This window comes from Equus quagga, chromosome 14 (genome assembly GCF_021613505.1).
Source record: "Equus quagga isolate Etosha38 chromosome 14, UCLA_HA_Equagga_1.0, whole genome shotgun sequence".
NCBI classification, from domain to species: domain Eukaryota; kingdom Metazoa; phylum Chordata; class Mammalia; order Perissodactyla; family Equidae; genus Equus; species Equus quagga.
Genome location: NC_060280.1, coordinates 36,813,100 through 36,833,087, shown reverse-complemented (window position 1 = coordinate 36,833,087; position 19,988 = coordinate 36,813,100). Strand labels below are relative to the sequence as shown.

Sequence of the window (19,988 nt, the reverse complement as noted above, 5' to 3'; positions counted from 1 at the left end):
GTCCTCTCCCAGCGGAGTCACCCCAGTTCTTCCAGCAATAGTCTGACACAGGTGTGAAATGTAGTCTACCAGAGGAGCCCATTAGAGACTCAGGGTCCAGGGTTTTTACTGGGGGCTGTTCACACAGGCACTGTCTGCCTGGCACGTCCTGCAATGCCAGACTCCCAGAAGAAAAGGAAGTGTTTAGCATGAATGATATTGTTTATGCAGTTTAGGCACAGTGAGCTGTTCTTAATAGGAAATAGTGAGAAATCCCAAAATCTAAGTTCCCGGATATCAGCCAAGGGCCATCCTTGCAAATAGACCTTTTTTTGTTGAGGAAGATTAGCCCTGAGCTAACTACTGCCAATCCTCCTCTTTTTGCTGGGGAAGACTGGCCCTGAGCTAACATCTGTGCCCATCTTCCTCTACTTTATACATGGGATGCCTACCACAGCATGAATTTCGCCAAGCGGTGCCATGTCCACACCCAGGATCCAAACTGGCGAACCTCAGGCTGCCAAGAAGCAGAATGTGCAAACTTAACCACTGCACCACTGGGCTGGCCCTGCAAATAGACCTTTTTAAGGACAGCAGTCTCAGGATTGCAATGTTAACTCTTTTTCACACAAAGTAGAATCTGTAGAAAGAATTTTTATGAGTATACACTCGAAAGGAAAGATAATAATAATAATAACAGCAACAGTTCACAGGTCCTGAGTGTTGTGCTTGCTTTACGTGTATTACCTAATGTAATGTTTCATCCATATAACAATTCCATCATGGAGGTGCTGTTATCATCATCACTATGTTATAAATGAGGGAACTGAGACCTAAGAGAGGTTAAGTAATTTGCCTGGGTAACCAGCTATATGACTAGTAAGAAGTAGCAGGACCAGGATGTGTCCCTAACAGTGTCACCCTTGAGTCTATATTCTTTTTTCTTTTTCTTTTTTTTTTCTGTGAGGAAGATTGGCCCTGAGCTAACCTGTGTGCCAATCTTCCTCTATTTTATGTATGTGGGATGCCACCACAGCGGGGCTTAACAAGCAGTGCTAGGTCTGCACCTGGGATCCGAACCTGCGAACCCTGGGCCACAGAAGTTGAGCATGCGAACTTAACCACTATGCCACAAGGTTGGCCCCCCAAAATCTAGATGCTTAACCACTATACTATGCCTACTGTGGCTGGGTGTTTCATATGCGTTACTTTATTAATGTTCACAGCAGCTCCATATGAATATAGTTATTGAGTTAATTTTGCATTTAAAAACCTGTGGCTCAGGAATGTTTGTTAATTTATGTCACATCACCCAGCCAGAGAATTGACAGCATCAGGAGTGGGACTCCACCCTCTCAGCCCCCTTTTCCTGGCTGGGGTTTTGCTGAAGCCTTTTGTATGGAAGATGTAGATGGTCAAGTTGGGAATGAATCATTCCGGGAGCTGAGACCGAGAAACTCTCCCTATATCCCATCACTTGGGGACAGAGTTAATAGAAGAGGGGCCGTGTTGCAAGTCATTCAACTTTTCCTGCAGTATTTGAGAGCTCAAGATGCTGTCTTCAGCTCTTTTTGGTTGCCATGACAGCAGATGTGACATTTCTTTCATGATAAAAAAAAAAAAGAAGAAGAAGAAGAAAGAAAGGAAAAGAGCCACGCTTGGTCCTCAGTGATTTTAGCAAATCTGTTCCCCAGATCTAGCCAGTTTTGCACACATAGTAGTTACACTCTAAAGAAATTCTTAGAATGGAATCAAAGGGGAATAAAAAGGGAGGTGGCAAAATCTGCCTTTCCAGAGAAATCGCGTCAAATGCTATCTGTGTGTGGCGATGGTTTGTGGGGGGGGGGGGGGGGGGGGCATACGGGAAGGGGCGGACAATATAGGATTTGAGACAAATTGTCAGTTTCTTAAGGCAGCAGCTAGTTACTAAGGTCTCAGGAGTCATTTTAATTCTGCTTCCAACTCTCTCACTCCACCAGTCACACATATTACAGTGTGTTGGGCTCAGCAAAGGCTCAGCAAATGCTTTTTAGTGGGGGAAACATGATGCATAAAGCAAGAATTACAATTCAGAATGATAAATGCAATGATGAGATAAGTTCAGCATTCTAGGGAAGCAAAAAGATCTGTCTTTATATAATTTCAATCTAATCTATATATACACACACATAAACATAAGTGTATATATTTTCATTATTGCGTTTTGAAATGACATTTATTCATGTCATTATCTTACCCTCCGCAACCATCCAATTTCAGTGATGCTCCAATATTCCAGTGGGTGGAACGGTTACAGTCCCCTGTGGGTGGACATTTGTTACCATTTTTCCCCTATTATAAAGGAAAGAGTTCTACAGACGGATACATATAAGAGGATTTGTTTTATAACACAAAATACTTCATTCAGAAATATGTCTGTGTTCTCTTCATTATTTCCTTCCTTTTAGTGATTTTTAAAATTTGATTGTAGTGGGAGGGAAAAAAGTCACACTTAGGTACTAAACTGCCTTACTACTATCTCTGGTTAGCACCTTGTCACATGTAATGGTCTCCCAGAAAAGAAGCAGTACCCCAGTTTTAGGGGTCTATAGGCTGCCTCTGAAACCTTCAAGGAGAAGTAAGAAGTAACCTCTATTTGTGACCAAGACAGTGGGAATGTGGACTCTGATTCTGGGAGTTAGCCTAGGGAGATGGCATCAAATGAACAGTGGGTTCTCAGGGTGAGAGTGAATAATCAAAATGGTGAATCCTAAATCCGTGCTGCCAGGGATTCGTAATGAAGTTCTCTCTTGTCATTTCCTCCAGAGCCATGTTTGACTATGACAAGAGCAAGGACAGTGGGCTGCCAAGTCAAGGACTTAGTTTTAAATATGGAGATATTCTCCATGTTATCAACGCCTCTGATGATGAGTGGTGGCAAGCCAGGAGAGTCACCCTGGAGGGAGACAGTGAGGAGATGGGAGTCATCCCCAGCAAACGGAGGTAAGAATGCCTTTGCCTTTGCTACTGCAGGGTATTTGCTTTTCAGCCACCCAGAGTATGCCCACTCTGTCCTTCTCTGACACCCCTCCCCCCCACCTTACACAGAGACACACACACACTAAGATTCTGTCTGGGGTGCGTTCTGGAAGTCTGTATTTGTTTGTAAGTGCCTCCAGGTGATTCTGACAATAGAAGATCCAATGTTGGGAAATTTATAAAAGGAATTCAAGCTTTGGATGGGAGAGTAGAACTATGATTTTCAGGCCTTTTCCAATCCTGAGGTTCTGTGATACTAGTCAATCGTGTCAATGGTCCTACATTTGTTCAATTGTGCATCATTTTCTCCCTAAGGAATATTCTAGGTGCTATTCCTCTTGACGTAATTTTTCATCTGCTGGTGATCATTCTATTTTTATTGTTGTTGAAGTATAACTGACATACAATGACCCATTAGTTTCAGGCATACATCATAGTGATTCAGTGTTTATATACATTACGAAATCACCATCACAAGTCTAGTTACCATCTGTCACCATACAAAGTTATTAGAACATTATTGACTGTATTCCCAATATGATTGCCTATATGTACATTACATCCTTATGACTTATTTATTTTATAACTGGAAGTTTGTATCTCTTAATTCCCTTACGTTGGCTATCTCTCCTATTTTGGATGAAAACCATCTTAACAACCATGCTACAGCCGGCCTGAAAAGGAAGTTTGTCTACTCTCTCTAATACTGATACTTATTCACATCTATCTCATGAAGGGGGCGGTAGCTTCCCCAACTCTGTGTGTGTGTGTGTGTGTGTGTGTTTATGCCATAAATGAATTTCTGTCAAATGTTTCCCTTAGGATTTTAAGTCTTTCAAAAAATGTTATTATTGTTGTTTTAAATGTTTATAAAAGTAACACATTTCATTGTAGAAAAGTGGAACAATTTAGAAAAGTATAAAGAAGAAATAAAAAATCACTTATCATCATACCCATGAACAGTTCTTATGCATTTATTTTAATGCAATTTAAAATCTGTCGTGAGCCTGTCCTGGGCCTGCTCTTTAATGCTTTACTTCTAAATGAGGTACTCTCATTTATCACTACACTCAGCATCTTAAAACTACAGCCCAGAATAAATGGTAGCTGGTATATATATGATTTACTATTAGATTGGGGTTATTTTTTCAATCTTTAATTCCTCTCCACCCCTTTTCTGAGTACAGTGCATCTAGTAGAGCTGGTCTGGGAAAATGTCATACTGGATAACATCAGTGTATGACTTTACCCTTTATAAAAATGTTTCTCAGTTGATGATTCCATTTAATCATCCCAATGAAACCAAGGTGAAGAGTATGAAAATTATTGCCCTCCTCTCTTTTTTTTGATGATGGCGAATAAATTTTATTTAACAAAACACTCCTAGAGCATGCTAGACACTCTTCTAAGCCCTTTACAAATTAATTTATTTAAACCTCATTACAACCCTACAAAGGAAGTGATATTATTTTTATTCTCATTTTACAAATTAGGAGGTTGAGGCATAGAGAGGTTAATTAACTTGCCTGAAATTGCCCAGGTGGTAAGTGGCAGAAGTGGGATTTGAATCCAGGCTATAGAATTGATGCTGTTAACTTATATGTAATCCTGCCTTCCAAAGTTACAAAAATAAGACTTGACAAAATTTAATTCAGCAAGCATTGCTTGAACAGCATCTGTGTGCCAGGTGCTGTCATCCGGTCACTGTCTGGAGCCCAATATTTGTGGGACCAACATGTAACTATGGCATAGCTACACTGTGATTAGGTCAATGAGGGCTATGTCATAAATAAAGGTACTGTCCTCGTCAACTCGGGCTGCCATGACAAAATTTCACAGGCTGGGTGGCTTTAAAAATAGACATTTATTTCTCACAGTTCTGGAGACTGAGAAGTTCAAAGTCAACTGGATTCCCAGTGAGAGTCCTCTTCCTGGTTTACAGATGGCCTTCCTGCTGTATCCTCACATGGCTGAGAGATCATTTCTCTCTTGTCTCTTCCTATAAGGACATTAATCCCATTCATGATGGCTCCACCCTCCTACCTAATTATCTCCCAAAGGCCCCATCTCCAAATACCACCACACTGGGGATTAGGGCTTCAACAAACAATTTCTGGAAGACACAAACATAGCAGGTATCAGGAGAAGTGAAAGAGCAGCAGACAGAGGGATGAATTCCATCTGATGATAGCACCAACTATGTATTGTGCCAGGTGCTTTCAAATGCACGGTTTCATTTAATCTTCACAAAAGCCTTATAAGGAAACTGAGGGTCAGAGAAGTCAAACAACTTGCCCAAGGATGCACAGCCAGCTACTGGCTGAACCCAGGTCTCTCTGGTAGCGAGACCAGATGGCTTTCCACCTCACTGACAGTATACTAGGAGCCCTTGCCAATTAAGGAGTTCTTACTATGTATCAGGCACTGTGCTAAACAATTTTCTTGTATTAGCTCATTTAACATTCACCATAAGTTTTTGAAATCTGTGTTAATATTCTAACTTTACCAACATGAAACCTGAGATCCTAGGAGGTTGACTGACCTGCCCTAAGTCACAGAGCTGGCATGGCAGATGCAGAATTCAAACCCAGGCTTATGTGATTTCAAAACCTGGGCTCTTAGCATAGAATCTCTGAGATCACATAGTTTGTGAGTGACAAAGCTAGGATTTGTTTTACAGTCTCTTAATCCAAGTTTCTATTCATTACCCCACAGTGACTGGTCATCTGAGCTCTTGGATGACAGCTTACACTTAGCGTTGCATAAGGGCTTACTCACCTAGCCTTCACAGAAAGCCCGTGACCACTAATGTGGATGGCATTTCCATTCTTCCTACAACAGTGCCTTGTGGGGCACAGGCAAATGTACACCCAGCAGCAAATGATGCTCCCACCGTCAGTCAGTGCTCCAAGCCTGACTCATTATGTGTTTGGCCAGAACCTGAAAATGCCAGATGGGAGATGGGTGAGAGGGCAGAGGGAGACAGTTGGGCTCATTAAAGCATGACCATTTGGTACTCTCTGGAGATACTAGATGTCAGAATTGATTGCTCAAATTTTGCCATCCAGTTATATTTTCAGAATTTTGGTCAGTGACCAAACTAGGGCGGAGAGGATTATTTCTGCTTAAACAATCTAATTAATTGTTTGCCTCGAGTGTGAGAGAAGTTAAGCAATACTTCTTATAGAGATTCAGTCTCTCTATACAGGTGGTCCACCATTTCCTTAGGTAAAGATATGTGGACCTTAATATATCTGTTTCTGCCAAAGGATACTTAGTAAAATTGTTAGAAAAGGTAATGCTATAAACTTTGATATAGACTCTTACAAAGTGAAAAAGTCATGAAATGGTGAACAACTTTGTATCAGAAACACTTGATCGATTGGGCAAGTCACTTGAACTCTCTGAGTCTTAGTTTTCACATCCAGGTCAAGAACTAGTAGCATCCTTGAGGATTCATTCATTCATTCATTCATTCAACAAAGATTCATTAAGCGCCTACTATACGCCCAGCTCCATCTTAAGCCCTGGATCACTGTACAGATTATAGATAATATTGGCAAAGTGGTTAGCACAGCCTCTAATACTTTTGTGCATACTCAAGTAATGGCTATTTCCCTTTCTTCAGATTTTAGTGCTCAAAAGAACACAGCATTATTTTGGGCCCTATTTCAACAAGAAACTATCCATGTGCATCCCAAGAAGCCCTAGGAGAGAGGATGAGGGTGAGGCAGATGAGGAAGAAAAGATAAGCCACAGCCACTGCTACCAAGGAGAGAAGTTTGCAGAGAGCCCCAAGAGTGGGCCTCTGTGACAGGAAAGCACAGTCACGGTGGGGTTGCGGTGAATGCAAAGAGACTGCCGAAGAGAGAAATCAATTCAATACTTGTGATGTAATGTTGCAAACAAGCATTTAGCTGACCTGAATTTCAGCGTTAAAAACAAATGTATTCTGAATTTTGAGGTCAGCCTGTTCTGATATAGTATAATCTCAGTGACTATATGCTTGAATTCAGTTATGGTTTATTTAATTCAGGACATTTGGAATATGGAGGCTGGTTATCATTTGTGAAAAACTCAGCCCAGACTTCTAAGGAATTTTATTGGCCTTAAACCTGTACATGACCCATCCAAAATCTCATGTTTTTTGAGAATTCTCATTGGGAAAGGGAAGCATAGAAGGTCCTCGAATGCTGTTTCCTAAACTGAGTGGATGTGGATAGATACTAAGGTTAGCTGTTAGCAGATACATGTTCAGGCCCTATTTCTACCACTTTCTAATTTGGCAAGCTTCAAGTTTCAGCTTTCCCAGCCCCAAAACAGAGTCGATAATACCTCTATCACTTGATTATTGCAGGGACCAAATGGGATGACGTGAATGTGAAGGAATTTTTCATTAATAATTATATGTTAAAACCTTAGCCACCACTTATACAATTATTATTATTCTCATTATTAATGAGACTTTCAACCCAAGTAGAAAGCAAAACTTCCCAACTTTCCCTTATGAGTGAACCAAACCCATGTCACCTATATGGCAAGGCTTTAAAAATTGTTTTTTTACTTTTTCTATTGCCTGTTTGAAGATTAATAATAAATTGTAGCAAATATTAGGTGTGTGTGCATGCATGTGTCTGTCTGTCTATCCATAAATCTGACAACATTCTTTGCAACTCTTCTAAGATTTAAGGGATGAATGACTAAAAATGGCCTCGGAGGGACATTTCTTAAGAAATCTGAAAAGGATGAACTCAGAAACCAGGGGGGAAGATTAGAATACTCTGTCCAAAGCCTTCTTAAAATAGACTACTGCGTTCAGCCTAATATTACATATGTTTGGGGCCCGTGTGAGTTCTGTGGGTTTATGCAGAGCTTGTTTGCACAGCCTAATCAAATAACCATGTCTTCTCTACATGCTACAGTCATTTTGGCATCATCTACTGAACTAGTGTCTCCCTAATTAGGCTGGTTGACGCAAAGAGGCCAGGATAAAGTCAGGGCTACGACAGCAGTTTTGGAAGGATTCAAAGAGATGCCTATGAATTAACATTTGCACTTGGATTGAAACTAAGAAAAGCTGAAGTAGGTCGGAAGAGGCGTTTTCTCAGTGAGCATCTTCCCACTTGGCAGCTTACCTTATCTGAAGTCTTCCTTGCTCTCCTACCAACTGTTGTTGTTGGACGTGAGGAGGAGCTCTCAGTAGAACATATTGCTTTAATATCTGAGGTTAGATTAAACTTTTGCTCAGCTGTTTCTACTCAAATATTCTACTCTCATGCTGAAATAAATATATTCTGAAACTCTGTTCTGTAACTATAGAAACGCTGATCTTCACTGTGTTTCAGCTGGAAACACAAAAGAGCTCTCAGTTAAAAAGGAGTGTGTTGTTAATTATTGATCTATGAATAGCTCAGGTTTCATAAACCATTAAGTTTCTATAGATTCACGTCTTTTCCTCTCTGTTTTCGTTCTTCATTTTTGAAATTAGAGCTAGTCCTATTTAAACAAGAAGTCATGTTAAAACAATACAAAGAATGTTATTTTAGTTCAATAGTTATTTATCGAGGCCTTGCTGTAATACACTGTGGAGTGCTATGTGGGCTTGCCCTCAAGGAACATAAAGCCTTGTGTGTACAACGTGAAATAAACAAAATACAAGGAAACAGGAGATATTACCGATGTAGAGATCCACATAAGTGCTAGTGTGGATTGGAGGAAGGAATGATCATGTCTAACTGGAGACGCTCAAAAAAAAATCGGGGAGATATTTAAATTCCTCTCTTTTCCTCTTTTTCAACCCCAGCCTTCAAACGGACACAAGTCCTACCAATTTTATTTTATAAATATTTCTCAAGCCCTTCCCTCTCCTCTACCTCATTATCATTTGTCATCATTTCTTGCCCGAATTATGACCATACCTTCTAAATAGGTATCCTGCTTCCTGTGGTCCCTTCCCTCCTCCAGTCTTTCTTCCTCCTCCACCAGGGTCCTTTATTTACAATGCTAATCTATTCCATCTCCTCGCTGTGTTATATCCTCTAATAAATCATGAGGATTCCCCAAGGAAAAAACCCAAATTCTTAGTATGGATGGATACCCTTTATAAGGAGGCCCCACCACCTCTCCAGACTCACATCCTCATCCTCTATATACCCTGTACCAGAATCTTCCTGCAATCTTTGGCTTGCTTCTATCCTCCAGTCACCATACATGTTGTTCCTCCTCTCTGGGAAAATCTCCTTGAACTTGAACTTTTCCTACTGACAACTCTTTGTCATCCTTCAAGTCTCACATAAATTTACACCTCCTCCAAGAAGCCCACCCCAATGCTTTCCACCCCTCTTCACCCTACAATGAGATAGATGCATCCACAGTGCTATCAGCAGTCTTACTATGCAGCATTCTCAGTCTTTGTTTATGTCTCTGTTCCTGCCAAGAGCACATTACTGTGTGTTCATTGCAGTCATGCTTTTTAAACTGTTTTTCTTTGTTCCCCAGCTCCTTGCTTGATAGAGGGTAGGCACTCAACGAGTGTTTGATGAATGAATGCAGGGCCAGGTAAAATGATGACATCTGCAGAGATGACCGGATAAGGACATTGGGGAAAAGGAAAAATTCAAGATTATCTATAACATGTTGGGTTTTAAGTGAAGATAAATACCCAAGTGTTATTAAAGGAAATGGAATAAAAAGAAAGCAAAAAGAAAGGGGGAGGAGAGATGAGGAGAGGAGAGAAATTTACGTAGTCTCCACTTTTAGTGTTCATCTCTGTGGAGTGTGATTTCTTGCAGTAGATTTTGATTGATTTATTCAGGCATCTAAATAACAAATATTGGTATTTTACCTCTTTGTTCCTTCTAAATACTGTGACTGTCCGTACATGTAACACAGAAATTTCAAGGGATATGTTAGTAGCTTGGAGACATTATACCAAGACATTTTATTCTAAACAAAGGAAGAGAAATATTTTAGAACGTATTTTTTTTGTGCTGTAGGATAAGAAGAAATGTTCCTCGTTTAATAAGAAACTTAATTGTAAATGTCTGGCCATGTGATAAAGTGTTTATTTTCAATTTTCTTTAGGGTGGAAAGAAAGGAACGTGCCCGATTGAAGACAGTGAAGTTTAATGCAAAACCTGGAGTGATTGATTCAAAAGGGGTAGGTACAAAACAATTGAAACATGAAGTTCTCTTGGTTGCCATGGATTTAACTATAATTAACATTTAGGCTTTCAGTAGCAAACAAATTATGGAGCTACCAGACAGTAGATCACTGTTAGAAATGTATTGCTAAAAGTAATGATGTAATTTCTGAGAAAGTGGATTTATGGCAAATATATTAAATACTGGGGGTAAAACGGCTAGTGGTCGGCAGAGATGCTATGTTGATGAAGGTGATGTAATGACTACAATGAAGAAGGAAAAAGATAGTTTAGGTGTCTTCACTTCTGTAATTTATTTTCTTTTAAATTAAATGTTCTAAAAGGATAGATTTTGTAAAATATATCTACTCATCTTGTGTCTAGTCTGTTACACGTTATAAAGCTAAGACAGTGGTCATGGAAATATACACATGGATCATCTAAGTGAATACATGGATTGTTGTGACAGACATAGAAAAGAAGAGAATTAATTGAAATTTAATCACCAAAATTAAAATATTTACTCATATGCATATGTATCTTTTTAATAATAACTTTAATGAGATATAATCACATACCATACAATTCACCAATTTAAAGTATGCAGTCCAAAGGTTTTTAATATATTTAGAGTTATGCAACCATCACCACAATCAATTTTAGAACATTTCATCACCCCATAAAGAAATCTTGTAAGCAGTTACTTCCCATTTCCCCCGACTCCACTGCCAGCCCACCCTACCTCTCCCTAGGCAACTGCTAATCTACTTTGTCTCTATAGATTTGCCTATTCTGGATATCTCATATAAACGGAATTATACACTATGTGGTCTTTTGTGAACTGCTTCCTTCACTTTATATAATGTTCTTAAAGTGCATTTATGTTGTAGCACGTATAAATACTTTATTTCTTTTCATTACCAGATAATATTCCATTACATGGATATACCTCATTTAATTTAGCCAATCATCAGTTGATGGACATTTGGGTTGTTTCTATTTTTTGGCTTTTATGGATAACGCTGCTATGAACATTCATGTACAAATTTTTGTGTGAACACATATTCTTATTTCCATTGGATGTGTACCTAGAAGTAACCTTGCTAGGTCACATGATAACTCTATGTTTAACACTTTGAGGAACTGCCAGACTGTTTTCCAAGATGCTTGTACCATTTTACATTCCCACCATCAGTGTATGAGGGTTCCAGTTTCTCCCCATCCTCACCAACACTTTTTATTATATGTCTTTCTGCTTATAGCCATCCTGTTTGGTCTGAAGTGTTATCTCATTGTGGTTTTGACTTGCATTTCCCTAATGACTATCAGTGCTGAGCATCTTTTCATGTGCTTATTGGCCATTTGTGTATCTTCTTTGGAGAAACGTCTATTCAGATCCTTTACCCTTTTTTAAGAGGGTCCTTTTGTTGTTATTGAGTTGTAGAAATTCTTTATATCTTCCAGATATTAACTCATCAAATATATGCTTTCCAAATATTTTCTCCCATTCTGTGAGTTGTCTTCTCACTCTCTTGATAGTGTCCTTAGGTGCACAAAAGTTTAATTTTGATGAAGTCCAATTTATCTTTGGTTTTTTTTGTAACTTATGTTTTGGTGTCATATCTAAGGAAACATTGCCTAATCCAAGGCCATGAAGATTTACCACCATATTTTCTCCGAAGAGTTTTGTACTTTTAGCTCTCACATTTAGGTGCTTGATCCATTTTGAGTTAGTTTTTCATATGATGTAAGATAGGGTTCCATTTTCATTCTTTTGCATGTGAGTTGTCTTCTTAGTTTCATTTTTGGATTGTTCATTGCAAGTGTATAGACATATAATTATTTTGTATATCAATCTTCTCTCTTGCTACCTTGCTGAACCAATTTATTAGTTCTAATAGTTTTTTGACAGATTCCTCAGGATTTCCTGTGTACAAGATCATGTCATATGTACAAAGAGAGAATTTTATTTATTTATTTCCAGTCTGATGACTTTTTTTTCTTTGTCATGCCTGATTTCCCTGGCTAGAACCTCCAGTACAATGTTGGGTAGAAGTGACAAGAGCATCCTTCCTTGTCTCGTTCCTGACTTTAAGAGGAAAGCATTCAGTCTTTCACCGTTAAGTACGATGTTAGCTGTGGGTTGTATAGCTTTTTAAACCTATTTTTAAGTGATAATACTAGTATCTTATTGCCATATTGTAAAATCCACCCCCCCTCCCCCCACCTTCTTTCTCTTCCTGTTGTTTTTCTCTTCATCTCCTTTCCTTCACTTTTCTGTTCTAACACTTCTGGCTTGTGCCCATCACACAGGACCACAGTTATGATCAGTAGATATCACCGTGAAAAACGAGAAGAAAAGCCATCACTTCTCAGGACTTTTGAGCCCCAAACCACAACACTGCCTTTTGTATTTTTAAGTAGAAGTGTCATTGGGCAGCCTAGTCATTGTTATAATAACTTACTTTCCCCTAAAGTATTCAGATGAAATGAGAATTTGTTTGAATATATAGTGTCACTCTAAAAAGAAAGTGAGGCTGTGTGTCATCATGCATGGAGTACTTTCAAACAAAAATTGCTTATATATAAGGGGTTAGGATTTTTCAGTAATTCTTGGTGAGAATTTAAGGATAGATCTCCTGTTTGTTTTGTATATATAGTTGGATGCATATCAAATAATTTTTGTTAAATACCTACCATTTGCCAAACACAGGGCTAGAATTTGTGAAAAATACAAAATGTAACATAACCCCTTCTCCCCAAGAGCTTATAACATTGACTAGAGCCCAGATGTCTTTTGGATAAGGCCAAAACTTAGATGTTGTGCTTTTTAATCATATTGTTAAGTGCTATTAGGTATGTGCCAATGAATAGAATATAAATTCTAGGACTTGAATGACTATCGAAGGAGAGGCCATGATCACATGGGAAGGGAAACCCTGGACTGAGAGTCAAGAGGGTCAGTTAACCTGGGTTCTGGTTTCAGTTCGTTACTAAGTCACCACTGCTCTTTGGGTCTCATTAGCAAAATAACAGCTTTGAACTACATCAGGGGTGTCAGACAAGTTTCATCTCCTATGTAGACTGATGGATTGATAATTTCTACCTGGAATATTGTGTTGAAAAAGATTCTGAGGCCCTATATGACCTCAGCAGGAAAAAGAAATGTGCCATGATTGATTAGTCATGCCTAGCACAACACTGGAAATTGTTCTCTACTTAAGGTCCTGGATTCAGTGATTTTTAAGTTGTCTTCCAGTGGTAATTCTCCATGAGCCTATGAATTAAGAAATAATGAACTAAAGTTTTCCAAGTCCCCACGAGAACAATACATCAATGAGGAGACTCTTGTCCCAAAGTAGAAAGCAAAGGACAATTAAGAGAAAGTGCACTGAAGAAAGGAGATATAGGGGCTGGCCCATGGCATAGTAGTTAAGTTTGACACACTCCACATCAGTGGCCTGGGTTCACAGGTTCAGCTCCTGAGCACGGACCTACACCATTTGTCAGCCATGCTGTGGCAGTGACCCACACACAAAGTCGAGGAAGATTGGCACAAATGTTAGCTCATGGCTAATCTTCCTCAAGCAAAAAAAGGGGAAGATTGGCAACAGATGTTAGCTCAGGGTGAATCTTCCTCAGCAAAAAGGAAAAAAGAAAAAGAAAGGAGTGACAACTATATGGAGAGTGGGGAATGTTGGGTCAGGAGATGGCACTCACTTTGAGCCAAGTGTAGGACTACAGAAATAAGTCATTGTAACAAAGGCCTCAGTCTCTAGTATCTTGGAGCAAACTCAATCTGAACTGAGGAGGAAAACTCTGGAGTGAGAAAGAGAATGCAGTGTTTTAAATAACCTATAATTAGCTGGCTTTTACAGAGCATTGTGAATTGTCAAGTTCAGAGTGAAAGCCATGGTTACTGCCCCGGAGGAGCTTAGAATCAATTAGTATGTGTGAAGCAGGCTGTGACAAGAGCCTTAGTAGTAGTATATACAAGAGCTATGAGAATTCAAATGAATGGGCACACGAATGACCAGAGAGGACTTCACAGAAGAACCTAGACTTTAATTGGCCTATCAGTGCTTACGTTACTTTTCTTGAATTGTCCATTGATTTAAAAAACATTGAATGCTGCAAAGCATCAGGCACTATGCTAGTGGGACAGCAAAATTATTGAAAAGGCAAGATCTCTCACCAGGGACCTCACAAAGAGAAATATAGGCAGGCAAATAATGGCAATACAGTTTCACTGATGATCTCCGTAAATTTAGGGAATTAATAGTCTTCATTTTTAAATATCAGGGAACGAGTCTCAGGAAGATTAACTAACTCACCTAAGATCACACAGTTCGTAGGTGCAAGAATCAGGTTTAAATTCAGATCATTTTGATAGCAAAACGTTCGTCCTTTCCATTTCTTCACACTGTACCTTGTTCTGTTGGAGGTCAGAAGAGGGGGAAAGTTACTAATTATGCCTTGGGTAAGAGACAAGTCTTCAAAGAGAAAGTGAATTGAACGAGATCTTGAAGTTTGGGTCAGAGTTTGCCACACAAAGGAAATAGCATGAACATGAAGGTGGAAACTGTAGGTATATTGGAGTAAGCCCAAGCAGCCCAGGGACACCAGATGGATGGTGTGGATGGTGTGGTGGGAGTTGTAACAAATAGGGCTGACAAGGAAGGTCTGGAAGGTCAGGAAGCTTGTTTAGAAAGCCTGGCTATGAGCTTTGAAACTTACTGAATTTTGAGTATCCATGAGGAAATCTGACGCTCTCTATTTGAAAGTGCCCACTTGCTACAAATGAGATACCCAGGCTTTCTGTCCCCTCCATGTGCCTTCATAAAGTGTGTGTCTACATGCGCAAAGACAAGTGGACAATTGTGTCAGTAACCCAAATAATTCCAGCCTACCCAGACCCCTGAGGTCAAAGCGGTCTTCTGTTTGATGGTTCTACTTTAGAACCATCTCAGTTCCCCAGATCTCACTGCAGCCAAGTTTTCCTGAGAATGTCACTTAAGTCCCTAATGAGTCTCCAATCAAATCAGCCTCTGGGTGAAAATGTAAGCACTTCATAAATTTCTTTCATTGTGCTTCTAACATTTTTCATCAATTTCCTAATCAGGCATTCTGTTACCTACTGAAATGCTCAGGAAATTGTATAATCTTCAGAATCAAGCCATTCTCCGTTGAAAAATCAATGAGTATTTGGTGACTTATGCTAAACATTGTTTTATTTTTAAAAATCCTTATAATTTAAGGCAGGGATATACATGTCAGAGAGAGTATGACAGAGCTATCAATATCCTTACTAGATGTCAGCAACGTGCCATGTATAGGTGTCCCCTTCGCGCTGTAAGTCCTTTCCAAAGTAAAGTAGGCTATAAATAAATAACTAACTTATTTATCCACAAGCTGGTACAAAACAGAGGTGATAGATGTTGTTGAAAGTAGTTGGAGTATCCATGGTAAAAACCCAGACAGGTTGCATACATCTCTTAATCACCACAACAAAACTTGAAGGGAATAATTTTTCCCTCTTCATAGATTTAAAGAAATTGAGGCTTACAGAGGTGAAGAAATCTGAACCCATGTCTGACTGACTCTGAAATCCATAATCTGTTTATTATAGCATGCTCGCTTCCTTGTTAAAAACAAGTCACACTGTGCATTTTAAGAAAAATGAAAAAGTAAATTGAATTAAGTTTAGTTTTATTAAAAACTAACTTGAGTGTAAACTTCAATCCTGAAAGCAGAAAGCTGGTTTCCTCCATAATGTACATCTTTCTTGATGAGGACGTTTCTGAAATGAGCTTGGAGCTGTACACTTTTTCTATTGTGGTCTGCCACAATAAATGAGGGGACACATCTTAGCAAACATGTTTGTTCAGTCATAATCTTGAATAAGTCTGTATTAGATGCCAGTGCGAGGCAGCTTGCTAGGTAGTTGGACCAGGATGAAGAAGTCACGATCACTACCCTGAAGGAGCAGGGATTCCAGGGGAGAGAATAAGTCCCTGCAGGGAGCAAGTGATTAGTACCAAACAAGAGGGACAAGAAACTTGCTCTAAAGTTCGGAACAGAAGGAGATTCTGGCTAGGAAGCTGAAGGATTTTGAACTGGGGGGGCCTTGAAGGATTAGTAAAATTAGCAAAGGATGGGTAGTGGGGTATGAATAGGATAAAGGATACATAGGAAGTAAAACATGGTTTACTTTCATTGCAAGCAACAGTTTATGAAGGAGAATAAAATGACTCAGAACTGGAAAGTTAGACAAGTTAGTTCTGGTGCCTTAAATTTTCCAGGAAACTTTATCCTGTAGATGGTGAAGAATTTGAAGGGTTGTGACCAAACCAGACCTAGTAATTTCCTCTGGCCTTGACCTTGAATGTACCTATATCATTGCCTGAATGTCACTTGCAGGCAAAGGTCCAAACTTACTCATCTTTGTTTCCCTAGCACCTAGCCTGGTATCTACAAGACCCATTTTGGCTATGCAATTCACCCTTCTTCAAGGAAAGAGAAGTGCAATGATCAGAACTAGTTTTCCAAGAGATCACTGTGACAATTGTGGGAAGGACAGATTGGAGGAGAGAAAGACTGACAGTGGGAGATGTTTGAGAAAGCTATTGCAGTATTCTGGGTGTGAGATTCTGAAAATCTGAACTTAAAACAGTGGCAAAAGGAAGGGAAAACAGGAAACTGTTGCCAAAGAGATCAAAGAGGACTGTCATCCTTGGACATCTGACCTAGTGGGTCCTAATAACATTCTGTTTCCTTTTCCAAAGCCTGAGCTCCTTTTGAGAGGAGATGTTGACTGTTAGAGAGGGCCTGGGGCAGAGGTGAAGCCCTGGCGTTGGGTCATGGCAGTCTCCCTGCATCAGCCTGGAGCTGGCTTTGAGAAATCTCAGTTCTACTTCATAGATTGTTGGAAATTTCCATATGACCATTGATTCTTACTATGCCCCTTAAGGGTGGAGAAACTGAGAATTATTTCTCTGGGACACACAGAGTTGGTAGCAGAGCCTGCCATTGTATCGTTTACCAAAAAAAATGATTTGACAGTGTTTTGTTAGCATGATAGGAATTGTGTTTGCTTCACCATGAAGAATATGAAGATTGCATTTGTAACAGTTTCAAAGTGACACTTTGAGTTTCAAAAGAAAAGTCAATACTGTCCTCAAAAGGACACTCTTTAGTAGAGTTAGTCTTTGGATGGCCAGAGCGCAGTGACGAGCTCAGATGTCGAGAGGTGACCTGGAGATTCAGGGAGGAAGGGAGGAAGGAAGCCATACTGCCCACTCCATGGGCATTAGGAAGGTGACATTTCCCCTCAAAGGTCATAAACTCAGAAAAGGCTGCTCCTCAATTTATTATCGGTTCCCTACACTCGGCTCTCTTACAGCGTCCTAACTGGTCTTTCTGGCTCTAGTCTTTCTCCTCCGATTTTTTATCCCCATACTGCATGCAGTGTGGTTTTAACCAAACTAACGTTTTTACGCAAAGAACAAAGACAGGGCTATGTCTAGGGAATTCTGTAGTGTCACTAGCCCAGCCTGGGGAGAGCTGCTAACTCATTATATTTCTTTTGAATCTGATAATCACATCTGCCCAAACCTTCAGCTCCTACATCCACTCAGGACCACGTGAGCAGCACACAGACAATTCTCCGATAAAGAAGTGCTAGGGGCTTCTCTGTAGATGATTCGCAGACGAGCCTACAACTGAGTTTCCTTCTCTGATACCTGTAAGGAGGGCCCTTATCTGAACCCTGAAAGCCAGCTGAATTCAAGCACATCTTTTGGATGAATAAATATACATTATTTCACTTCTTCCCCATAGGGTATTTGTTTTCAAGGTACTAATGAGGAAATTACTGGTCTGTGGAATAAAATGGAGAATAAATCATGTTCCTTATGTATTTCTATGCATATTCATTTCTTGGTAGTCATTTCCCTCCTAGGTCCAAAAGTACTGCTCTCGAAAATACCAAATTAATCTGCAACCTTATATGCCAAATTTAGTATAATTTATAATTGACAAAAATCTATCTACTACACACACACATCCACTTTTATAATATATTTTAGTTTGTATAGCTCTTCTCCCTTATCCAGCTTAATTCTATTTTTAAGACAATTTTCTTGTTTTGTATATGTTGACACTTGAATATGTTTGGTCAACCTCATCCTCAGGAGAAAAAGAATACAAAAGCTATGAAATTAAAAAGATGCCTTTGAAATCCAATGCATTTCATTGCCTAGTTAAGCTAAATCTTTCATTTAATTAGTGTCAGAAGGAGTATGGTAAATTGAAACACAATAAATTCACTTGTTCATTGTCCTCCTCCTCTCTAATGTTTTCGGTTTTTTAGGCGTCAGTTTAACAGACATTTTTTGAAGCCGTACAATGTGCCAGGCACTGATTTAGGCAATGGAAATACAGCATGAAAAAGACATGATTCCAGCCTTTAGGAATCATAAACTATTCTGAGGAGATAAACATGTTAGCAAATAACAAATAGAATCTGGTAAGCACTGAGTGAGGAGTGAGCCCAAGATACCAACTGAACTCAGACCGGGAATACTTAAGCCTCTCTTGGAGTTCACAGGAAAGTTCCTAGAAGAGATAATGTCCAAAGTTAGGCTTAAGGATAAATAATATCTAACTAGGTGTAAAAGGATAGGAAGAATGTTGTACAGAGAGGACAACATGTAAAGACAGGAAATAGCACAGTGTATGCTGGGAAGCTGAAGAAGCCCAGTGTTACTTAGATACAAAAGCAAAGTACACCGCTGCACATGTCAGCAGAGGAGGCAGCGGGGAAGTCAGGAACGAGATCATGAGGGCAATGGAGAGCCTTCGGGGGATTTTAGCAGAGGTTAGAGTTTAGCAGACCGTTCTGCTGCAGTGTGGAATAAATTTCCAAAAGAAAGCAACCCTAGAAAGCAGAATTCTATGTCAATAATGCAGGTAAGACATGGAGAAGGCTAGATGTAGGACCATGGCGTAGCTATAGAGAGGAAAGAAGAGACCAGAAAATATTTAGCAGAAAAAAATATATATGTGTAGCCTGGAGCGCCTACATTAATATCAGCTGAGGCTCATTAAAAATGGAGATACCCAGCTCATGCCCAGCTTGTGGAATCAGAGTCTCTGAGGATGGGGATAGGAAAGCTACATTTTAACAAGCTCCCCAGAGATTTCTTTAGGCTCAGTAAAATTTGAGATACACAGGCATAGCACAAAGTTTGGTATCAGACAGAATAATCAACTTGTATCAGAGTTATAATAACGTATCTAAGCCTCAATTACCTCATATGTAAAAATAGAAATCATATTAAAAGATAATATAAGTACCCACAAATATTAGTCTATCTCTTTCCCACCCCTACCCACACTCACACACACCTCAACCCCTCCCCCTTTATAAGGCTAGAATAAGCAGCTTCCTAAACGTACTCTTTTCTTTGGGTCCCAATCCCCTTTTGCACAGATGGAGAGGACAGGAGAGTTGCTGCAGTTTACCCTACACCCACTTGCATAACGGCTGTTTTTGACCATGTGCTTGCAGACATTGTGGCTCGGCAGGACGGTGGAGGTGGCAGCAGGACCGATCTCAGTCCCCCTCTCCTGCCCCTGCCTTGGGCTGCAAAGCGAGATTGTTTCTGAGTTCTCTACCATATCATGTGGGAAATTCCAGAACAGACTTGATTGGTGTTTATTGCATTGGAAAATCACTGCTCTTCATTCAGTACGCCAGTTACTCTGAACATCTGTAGACTGCCTTATTTTCTATGGGGTTTTTTTATAGGCATAGGTCATTTGCTCCTTACAAAAATCCTGTGAGGT

General features: G+C 39.6%; 1 protein-coding gene across 2 annotated transcripts in view; it reads left to right on the top strand.

The window, feature by feature from the left end:
- The window catches only part of DLG2 (discs large MAGUK scaffold protein 2), a 1,814,300-nt gene that overhangs the window by 1,746,825 nt on the left and 47,487 nt on the right, over window positions 1-19,988 (top strand). For both annotated transcript variants that reach the window (XM_046685982.1, XM_046685984.1), the window contains 2 exons: window positions 2,785-2,961; window positions 10,081-10,156. In XM_046685982.1, the coding sequence (XP_046541938.1) occupies window positions 2,785-2,961; window positions 10,081-10,156 (253 nt within the window). The remainder of the gene's footprint in view (window positions 1-2,784; window positions 2,962-10,080; window positions 10,157-19,988) is intronic.